This window comes from Pipistrellus kuhlii, unplaced genomic scaffold, assembly GCF_014108245.1.
Source record: "Pipistrellus kuhlii isolate mPipKuh1 unplaced genomic scaffold, mPipKuh1.p scaffold_m20_p_34, whole genome shotgun sequence".
Classification (NCBI taxonomy): Eukaryota; Metazoa; Chordata; class Mammalia; order Chiroptera; family Vespertilionidae; genus Pipistrellus; species Pipistrellus kuhlii.
Window position 1 is genome coordinate 1156200 of NW_023425534.1, and position 9459 is coordinate 1165658.

Below are 9459 nucleotides of genomic sequence, written 5' to 3' on the forward strand. Positions count from 1 at the left end.
CTCCTGCCCACAGCGGGGAAGGGGTTCGAAGCTGGAGCTGGCCCACCCTCTCCCGGACCACCCTCCACTGCGGGGCCTCCCTCCGCCCGGCTGCTCAGCCTGGGGCCTCGGGCCAGGGCCTCAGGCCAGGGCAGGCTCCCTCCCTCCCCCAGGGCCTGGGCCGGGAGAGGGTGAATGCGGGTCAGGAAGAACTGCCTGGGGCTGGGAGGACTGGCTGCTCCGGGCCAAGGGGCCCTCTGTGCTTTTCTCAATCCTCGCCTGCGGGTGTTTTTTTCATTGCTTTTTCAGGAAGGGGGGGGGGGGAGGAAAAGGGGGAGGCGGAGAGAAAAATGGATGTGACACGTTGACTGGTTGCCTCCCACACATGCCCTGACCAGATTCCAATCGAAACCATGACCCTTCTGTCCTTGGGCCTAGGTTCTAACCACTGAGCACACAGGCCAGGATGCTGTCTGTGTCCAAGACTAGCTGGGACCCAGGCCAGCGTCTCCCAGGCTGGTGCGGGCTGAGCCAAGACCTCCCAGCAGGCCCAGGCGCCCCAAGCCCGGCTCCTCCCCGCGGGCAGTGCTGGGAGGGTCTGGAGAGCTCCAGGCCAGAGCCCAGCTGCTGGGGCCCCAGCTCCCTCACCCCACAGGTTGAGCAGCCGCAGTCGCAGCCGCAGCCTTCCCGGCCTCCAGAGATGGCCGGCCTTATCTGTCCGGGACGGGCAGCAGGAAGTGGTCATAGGCCCTGGCTGGGCCCGGAGGCCCAGGCTGGGCGGACAGGCGCGTTCCTGAGCGCTTGGTTCTTGGACTCTGGGCTGAATGTCCACTCGGCCCTCCGGTGACTGGGCGAGCGGCTCACACTCTGCCCGGTGAAGTCTGCCTCAGTGTCACCCTCTCCCGCCCGCTGAGCACCCGCACCTCGCTGTCCACAGGGTTTGCTCGAGCTGCGCCCCACGAGGCCGCCAGCTCCCCACCGCATGGAGCCCCAGGACCCCGGTGTGCAGTACAGCAGGTGGGAGGAGGTCAGTGTGGGTGCTGGGTCCAGCCCAGAAGAGGCCTCCTGCTGGGAGAGGTGAGTGAGGGGCAGCCCCCCATCCTTTCTGCCAGCCTCGCTCCACACCCCTGGGTGCCCCCTCCCCTGGCATCTGAGCAAACCTGGGCCCTCCACCGCTGCTCCTTCCCGAGGGCTCCCTCCCACACCCAGCAGAGCGCCCCAGCACCCCACTTCCTTTGGGGCCCACCTGCCCTGTTCTCAGGGCTCACGGAGGCCCTCTCACCTAGGCTCTCCCAGGAGCTGTGCTCGGGCAGGCTGGGCGTCACCCTGAGGATGCTGGGAGGCCTGGCCCTCTTCTGGGTCATCTTTATCCTGGGCTACGTCACCGGCTACTTCGTCCACAAGTGCAAATAGTGCCGGCGGGGCCCCGGGCACGGACCCCAACACGGCCTGGACAGCCTCTCCCCCACGCCTGCATCCGTACAGAACCCCTCCCCCCCAACACCTGTATAAACTGCCCATATACACGCACCCCCCTACACACATCTGTATGAACTCCCCCATATACACACACCCCTATCAGACCCCCCCACACACACATCTGTGTACAGACACCCCCACACGAGGCCCCAAGAGCATTGAGAGGAGCCGTGTGCGCCCTCTGCCCACACTCCAAGGGGCCACGACCTGTCCTGGAAGCCACTTCGCAGGCAGAGCAGGGAGCGGCCCCTCCCCCCTCCATCTTTCCCTGGGCTGTGCTGGGGCGGCCCGGCAGGAGGGGGCGTTTTAGTCATTAAACGTCTGGTGAATGAAGGACACGATGGCCGTGGTCCCCGGGCCCGGTGACTGGGTGCCTGTCCAGCTGGGGGTACCTGGACGGCCGTGTGGGGCTGTGGCGAGGGTCTGCCCCTTGCTAGCTGCCTGGCCCGGGCCTTGGGACGTGCCCTCCGGGCTGGGCCAGAGGCTGGCCCTGCTCCTGTCCCCGGGCAGGCAGCTCGGGATGAGGGTGGGAGGTGAGGAGCTACTGTCCTGCCTAGAGGCACCTGGGGCTGGTCAGGGACGTCCGGGGAGGCTGCTGGAGCCGCGCACCTACACGCAGCCTGTCACTCGGGGCCTGAGACCTGACCCCCAGGGCCCCAGCTGCACACAAGACTGGCCCAGGTCCCGGGGCCACGTACGAGGCGAGGCACAGTCCTTAGGCCCCGCTGAGTCGCTGCCCAGCCTCCCGACAGGCCTGGGGAGTGGGCAGACCCTCCGGCCCCACCCGGAAAGCGGCCGAAGGAGCAGGCACTCCCACTAGAGGTCGCCACGGAGGCAGGATGGGGAGAGCGTCCCAGAGCAGCAGGCGGGGGGGAGGGTGTGTGTGTGTGTGTGTGTGTGTGTGGGGGGGGGGGGGTTCGTCACCGTGGACGTCGCAGCTGTCCCACCACGTGCCACTGAACTCAGGCCTGGAGGATGGGCGGCTGGGCTGTGCCCCCTTCACGCTCCACTGCGACCCTCGGAAACCATGCCACCCAGTGTCAGCCCTGACTGCCCGAGGCGCTGCAGTGTGAGCCGGCGCCACACAGACCCTGCGCAGGAGAGCAGCAGGGAGAGCTGTTGCCTGTCGCCCGTGTCAGCGGGCGAGCCCCAGGACAGCGGTCCAGAGCAGGGTCAGGCGTCAGCCACCACCACATCCTGCAGAGCAGGCTGGCTGAGCTCATGCCCTGCGCATGCCTGGCTCTGATGGCTAGACGCCCCCTCCCCAAAATGGGCAAATGGTCCTTTGCAGGTGGAGCCGTGGAATAAATGGCATCACGAAACCGGAAGCTAGGAGGCCGCTCCCGAACCCAAGCACATGGCCCCGGGAAGGGGCACAGGCGTGCGCTCACACAACACGCACACACAGACCGTTTCCTGCAGACGTTTAAAGCCAGAAACCCCACCAGTGTGAGATGCTGCGGCCCTACCACCTGCACGTCTCCCAGGGCATCAGGGCAGCCACCTGCCCCTCCCCAGCCCGCTGACTCCTCCCCCCGGCAGGTGCCCTCTGCATCGCGGCCCTCCAGCCCGCTGAGGTGACTGAAGCCCCTGTGAGAAAGGACCACTCAGCGCCCCGCAGCGGTGGGAGGGGCGATGCCCACTGCGTGGCTCCCTGCGCGGACGGCGCCGTCTCTGGGAGCAGCTGTGTCCTCGCCACCCGAGTGCTCACGGCGCAGCGCGCTGCCCGAGTGACGCACCCAAAGCCTTGGCGAGAGCTGGAGAGGCAGGGGAGTGTAAGCATGGCACACGTGACAACATGGCACGCCTCTGCAGCAGCATCTTCCGGAAACCAGACAGAGAACGCAGACAGTTCAAAAACCGCCCAGGAGACAGGGTAATGGATAGTAACTCAGTGCCCCGTGAGCCCCAGGGGGAGGACTGTCCAGGTGTCCGGCGGCCTCAGCGGATGACCGTCACGTGGGCAGCGGTGATGTCCAGGTCTGTCTTGGACGGGTACACCACCTTCAGGTGCCCCTCCTCGTCCACCACCCGCACCTGCTCCACCACCAGGGGGGCGCTCCCGTCGCGCTCCGTGCTGGGGGGCCGCCCAGAGGCGGTGTCGGCTTCGGTGTCGGAGCCCTCCTCCTTGCTCCCTAAGGTGTATTTGTTGATCTCTGCCATTTTCTGCAAAGGACCAGAGGTCAGAGGTGGCCTGGGAGATGCCGGGAGACCCCGCGTCCTCTGCCCGCCGCCTCCAGGCGGCGCCACTCACCAGCACGAGGGCGTCCATGATGTCTTTGCAGATCTGCAGGCTGGTCGCACTTGTCACCTCCAAAAACAAGTCGGAAGTCGTTTTCTTAATCTTAAAGAGAAAGCGGGAGCTTTTCGGAAAGGAGTCATACCCGCAGCAGACACCAGTCACGGCAGCGGAGCCCGGAAACCTCGCACACGCCGCCCCGCCCGCCCACCTTGGTCTTCTCGCTGTTGGTTATGGGCGGGAAGGATATGGCGTCGCCGTCGGCGTCCAGGAGGCAGGGGTACTGCTCCTGCCCGTCCAGCAGGTGGAGGTATCTGCGGAGAAGCCGGTGACAGCGAACCAGGTTAAACAGGCAAATCCAAGCCCTGAGCCCAGAAAGACGGGCACGTCCCCCAGCTCAGGCCCAGTGTCCAGACACGGAGGGCACGGATGGCTTCTGGGCTGGGAGGCAGGGCCGGGCCCGCGGTCATTCCCGCCTCGGGAAACCTGGGGGTGGGGCTGAGGGTGACTCGGATCCCCCACCACCTTCGCCACCCTCCTGAGTGACACGGGCTCCCTCAGAGCCAGGCCACACAGAGCACCGCCTCGTACCCGCCCCGCAGGGAGGCCCTGGCAGGAGGGATGGCTTCGGGGAGAGGCCTCAGGTCCTGGCCACCTCAGGAGCGTCCTAACGGGGCCGGGGCCACGGGCACCTGTGCAGGCCCGACACCGCCTGCCTCCTCTTCTGCTTCCGGTGCTCCTCCGCCTCCTGCTGCAGCTGCCGCACCAGGTCCTTGGCCTTCGCCTCCTTGCGCCCCAGGGGGACGATCTTTGGGGTGAAACCTCAGGTCAGCTCATGCGGAAACACTGAACCACTCACCCCAGCGGGCCCTCGCCCGTCACCTCCCCTCCCCCTCCACGACGGGAGACCAGCTGTCCCACCGCTGCCACTCCGTCCCTGCATCACGCGTGCTCACGTGGGCCTCAGAGGGCACTTAGCCCCTATCCCACGCCCCGGCACTTCTGAAAACGAGCTGAAACTCGATCTAGGCCCCTTCCCACCCCCACCTCCCGCCCAGGAGGCCAGTGGAACAGGACAGCTGGCCAAGGTCAGCCCCACGGGGCTTTGCGATGGGGGTGCAAACGGAGGTTTTGGCTAAAAGCGAGTGAGCAAGCGAAGGGGATGCCTTTCTCGATCCCACTCCCGAGGAGCTGGTGCTGGGCGCGAACAGGGCCCTGCCGCCCGGGAGCCGGAGGGCAGGAGTGGGTGCAGGGTGTGAACAGGGCCCTGCCGCCCCGGGAGCCGGAGGGCAGGAGTGGGTGCAGGGTGTGAACAGGGCCCTGCCGCCCCGGGAGCCGGAGGGCAGGAGTGGGTGCTGGGCGCGAACAGGGCCCTGCCGCCCGGGAGCCGGAGGGCAGGAGTGGGTGCAGGGTGTGAACAGGGCCCTGCCGCCCTGGGAGCCGGAGGGCAGGAGTGGGTGCAGGGTGTGAACAGGGCCCTGCCGCCCGGGAGCCGGAGGGCAGGAGCGGGTGCTGGGTGTGAACAGGGCCCTGCCGCCCGGGAGCCGGAGGGCAGGAGCGGGTGCTGGGTGTGAACAGGGCCCTGCCGCCCGGGTGCCAGAGGGCAGGAGCGGGTGCTGGGTGTGAACAGGGCCCTGCCGCCCGGGAGCCGGAGGGCAGGAGTGGGTGCTGGGTGTGAACAGGGCCCTGCCGCCCGGGAGCCGGAGGGCAGGAGTGGGTGCTGGGTGTGAACAGGGCCCTGCCGCCCGGGAGCCGGAGGGCAGGAGTGGGTGCTGGGTGTGAACAGGGCCCTGCCGCCCGGGTGCCAGAGGGCAGGAGTGGGTGCTGGGTGTGAACAGGGCCCTGCCGCCCGGGAGCCGGAGGGCAGGAGCGGGTGCAGGGTGTGAACAGGGCCCTGCCGCCCGGGAGCCGGAGGGCAGGAGCGGGTGCGGGGTGTGAACAGGGCCCTGCCGCCCGGGAGCCGGAGGGCAGGAGCGGGTGCAGGGTGTGAACAGGGCCCTGCCGCCCGGGAGCCGGAGGGCAGGAGCGGGTGCAGGGTGTGAACAGGGCCCTGCCGCGCGGGAGCCGGAGGGCAGGAGCTGGTGCCACCCCAGGCGCTCCGGCCCTGGCCCCGGCCCCCATGGCCCGGAGGGCGGCACCTGGAGGTCCTGGGGCGGGCGGGCGGTGTACAGCAGCGGCCGGCGCACGGCGCACAGGTCGTGGGTCGCGATGGTGGCTGCCGTCCTCTTCTCGCAGAGGTCCTCGTGCAGCTTCGTCTGCACCACGAGACCCGGCGGTCAGGGCTCGGCGTGCGGCCACAGGGTCAGGGCTCGCGCAGCGCCCGGGGGGGCGCCCACCTGCTCCACCCAGCACCGCTGGCCCCGCACCCACCTGAGCGGTGAGGAAGCGCTTGAGCGCGTTGCCCGTCTGCAGGTCCATGCCCCTCACGACGGCGCCCACGAGGAACGGCCGGACGGCCCGGACCTCGGCGCCGGCCGTGACGGTCAGCGGCGCGGGGTTCTCGGAGACGTGCAGCACGCGGAGCAGCAGCCGGCTGGCCTCGGCCACCTCCTCCTCCCCGCCCTCGCCGCCCTCCCTCTTCCTCCGCTCCCTCCGCTGGCGCCGGCTCTCCTCCTTCTCGGGCTCGGCCCGGCCCCGGCCCCGGCCGCGGCCGCCCGCCCGCAGGTACTCCAGGACGGACTTGGTCTGGCAGCTGCCCAGCATCTTCTCCAGGCGCCGGTCCTTGAGCTGGTTGCCCTGCAGGTTCAGCTCCTTGAGCTTGGGGCAGTCCGCCAGCTCCGCGGGGACCTCGCTCAGCTGGTTATTGGCCAGGTCCAGCGTCTGCAGGGCAGAGAGCGTGTCAGGCAAGGAGCACCCCACACCCCGGCAATGCAGCCAGGGGACTCCATGAAACACCTGCCCTGCCCTCAGGCCTCCCGGGGTCACAGCTGGGTCAGAGAACAGGGCAGCGAGGCCTGGGGGACATGCAATCCAGCTGTGACACGTGGTGCCGCAGTGACAGCAGGAGCCACCACCGGCGCCGAGCTAACGGGCCTCTCCACACTGACGCAGCGCAGGACACACTCACGCCGCGGACACACGGGGAACGGCCAACACGGCCGCTGTCTGCCCAGAGAGCAGGGACAGATCCTGTCCTCAAAACAGAATCAAGCTCTGGCCAGTGTGGCTCAGTGTACAGCGTGTTGGCCTGTGGACTGAAGGGTCCCCGGTTCAGTTCTGGTCACGGGCACATGCCTGGGTCGCAGGCTCAATTCCCAGTAGGAGGCAGCCAACAGATGATTCCCATCACTCATGTTTCTCTCTCACCCTTCCTCTCTGAAAGCAATAAAAAAAAATTAAAACAACCACAACAAAAACAGGAATCAAATAAAAGGGGCCGAAGTCAGACCAGTCTTCAGTCCCCAGCCCCAGGCTGTCCTGACATGGACGCTAGGCATTCTCCACTTGGGCTGGAGTGGACAGGGCGTGGCAGGCTGGATCCGCCCAGGTGACCTGCAGCTCCTCCCACCAAGCGGCGGGGCCTGCACCAGCCCGGGAACCCTGGCCCGCAGGAACGGTGACAGGGCCGGACTGAGCCGGCTGCACACTGCCTGCGGGAGCAGAAGCCAGGAGCCAGCCTGGCCCCCGAGCCGCTGTCCCCGAGCCTGGAGAGCAGGGAAGGGCTGAGTGCCAGGTCAGGGCGGGCTGGTCTGCACGCAGCCCCGCCTGCACACGGCAGCCTGCACTGCCCAGAGGGGCTTTGGCCCAGTAGCTGGCCAGCGGCACCTGCAGCACCCTCATCCCTGCACCACAACACGCTGGCTGGGTGGCTGCTTCCAGCATGAAGAACCAGCAGGGAAGAGAGGGCGAGGGAGGGGCCCCGGAGAGCAGGGGCAGACGTGCTGGGGCAGGAGGCTGAGCAAGGCCCTCCAGGGGAAGCCGAGCTCCAGCCACCGAGGACGTGAAACCCGTCTTCGCTCCCAGTGGAATGAGCACATGGGAGTGGCCCCAGCTACTGCCTGGACCTGACACGGGGGACTTGGAGTGCTCCCTTCTCCCAGGTAACAACCCCCACGGGGCAAAGCAGCCAGTCTCTGAGCCTAAGCCGGACCTGCTGCTGGGAAGGACCCCGAGCCCCTGGAGTGCGACCGAGAGAGCCCCACCCCTGGAGGGGTGCGAGGACAGACGGGCTGAGGGCACCTGGGCCCCAGAGTGAGCCCACCTCCGGCAGCAACTCAGGAAAAAACCCCAAGAAACGGAGGCAGGATTTTCCTTTTAACTTCCATTTCCCTTATCACCGGACAAAGGGCTTCACTTCCAAGTTTAATTTCTCTGTGAAACCTGCATGGGGAGTCCCACGCGTGAGGGACGCTGGGTGTCAGGGTGAGCACGGCTCCTGGCAGGAGGGTGAAACCCTGGATGCAGTGGTCCTCGTCCTGGCCGGAAGTTTGAGGTCCGTCTGTCCCGCCCATCCCTCCGTCAGTCCCAGATGGCAGCACCTCGGGTCTAAAAGCGCCGGCAGCTGGGGACACCAGGGTGCCACCCATCCTTGGCGTGCGGCAGCCCTGGCAGGGGGGCCTGTGCCAGGGGCAGGGAAGCCAACTCCACACTCAGGTCTCTCCGGGGGCAGCCAAGCTGATGGGCCAGAGGCCCGGGGATGGCAACGCCAAGCGCAGGAAGGCAGAGTGCACTGCTCGGGAGGGAAAGCGGTCAACCTCGCCGCCTGTCAGCGTCCCCGCCCCAGGTCCTGGAGTGGAAGGCTGGGTCTGGGCCACCTCCTGGGCACTCCCCGCTCCGGGGAGGGGAGTGAAGAAGCCGAGGCCTGGGCTACTGGGGTGGAGGGACATGGGCGGGGGGGCGCATCGCTTCCCAGGCCGGCGCCCAGCCCGCCCGCCGCCAGGTCGCCCTGCTGACCTTGAGCGAGGCCAGGTGGGCGATGTCGGGGCTGAGCTCCCGCAGGCAGTTGTCGGCGGCCGCCAGTTCGCTGAGCAGGGGCAGCGCGCCGGGGCGAAAGAGCTCGGCGGGGAAGGAGTCCAGGCGGTTGCCGGTGAGGTTGAGGGTCTGCAGGCGCGGGGCGCAGCGGGCCAGGTCGGCGGGCAGCTCGCGCAGCCGGTTGCCGCTGAGGTTGAGGGTCTGCAGCTGCGGGAGGCCCGGCGGCTCGGCGGGGCCCAGGCCCTGGCCCGGCGGCAGCGCCTCCAGCGCGTTGCCCGACAGGTCGAGCACGCGCAGCGCGGGCAGCGGGCCGAGCTCGGGGCTGAGGCCGGGGCCCAGCGCGTTGCGCCGCAGCACGAGGCTCTGCAGCTGCGGGAGGCCCCGCGCCAGGCCCGGGCCCGGCTCGCGCAGGCTGCCGCAGCCGCTCACCTCCAGGTAGTGCAGCAGCGAGAGCGAGAAGAGCCGCGGCGGCAGCCGCCCGCCCGCCGCCCGCACCCGCTCCTCCAGCGCCGGCCCCGTCAGCAGCAGCTCCCGCCGCCGCTGCTGCTCCGCCTGCTCCAGCTCCGGCCAGGCCTCCGACACCGCCGCCGCCGCCATCGCGCCGCCGCTCCCGCAGCCCGCGGGGCGCTTCCGGCGTGCGCGGCGTCACTTCCGGCGCTGACCGGAAAGAGCCACAGGGCTAGCGCTCCGGTGTCCAGACAGCCTTGGCGCCCGGGGTTCCGGCCGCGCCGCTGCTCCGAGAGTCCGCCCGGCCCGAGGGCCGCCCCGCCCGCCCCGCGCGCCCGGAGTCCGCACCGCGGGGTCGTCCTGCAGGCTCTGGGGAGCAGCGGGGACGCCCCGCCGCCGCGGGG

The 9459-nt window shown here is 68.9% G+C and overlaps 2 protein-coding genes across 2 annotated transcripts; one reads left to right on the forward strand and one right to left on the reverse strand.

Moving 5' to 3' along the window:
• The first annotated feature begins 933 nt into the window (after positions 1-933).
• On the forward strand, positions 934-1416 carry SMIM1 (small integral membrane protein 1 (Vel blood group)). The gene is made up of 2 exons (XM_036460886.2): positions 934-1056; positions 1266-1416. Exons 1-2 carry the CDS (start codon positions 962-964, stop codon positions 1390-1392), a joined length of 222 nt encoding a protein of 73 aa, XP_036316779.1. The 5' UTR covers positions 934-961; the 3' UTR covers positions 1393-1416.
• Positions 1417-2916: 1500 nt separating this feature from the next.
• Positions 2917-9249, reverse strand: LRRC47 (leucine rich repeat containing 47). Its single transcript, XM_036460923.2, has 7 exons — positions 8591-9249; positions 6068-6517; positions 5836-5952; positions 4390-4505; positions 3909-4011; positions 3713-3802; positions 2917-3624 (listed from the first exon to the last, which is right to left on the reverse strand). The coding sequence occupies exons 1-7, from the start codon at positions 9203-9205 to the stop codon at positions 3400-3402; spliced, it is 1716 nt and encodes a 571-aa protein (XP_036316816.1). The 5' UTR covers positions 9206-9249; the 3' UTR covers positions 2917-3399.
• Between the last annotated feature and the right edge of the window lie 210 nt (positions 9250-9459).

Coding starts and splice junctions, on each gene's coding strand:
- SMIM1 (XM_036460886.2), top strand. CDS start 962: ATGGAGCCCCAGGACCCCGGTGTGCAGTACAGCAGGTGGGAGGAGGTC. Junction 1,057..1,265: donor GAGGCCTCCTGCTGGGAGAG/GTGAGTGAGGGG, acceptor CCTCTCACCTAG/GCTCTCCCAGGAGCTGTGCT.
- LRRC47 (XM_036460923.2), bottom strand. CDS start 9,205: ATGGCGGCGGCGGCGGTGTCGGAGGCCTGGCCGGAGCTGGAGCAGGCG. Junction 5,953..6,067: donor AGCGCTTCCTCACCGCTCAG/GTGGGTGCGGGG, acceptor CTCGTGGTGCAG/ACGAAGCTGCACGAGGACCT. Junction 4,506..5,835: donor GCCCGCCCCAGGACCTCCAG/GTGCCGCCCTCC, acceptor TTCACCCCAAAG/ATCGTCCCCCTGGGGCGCAA.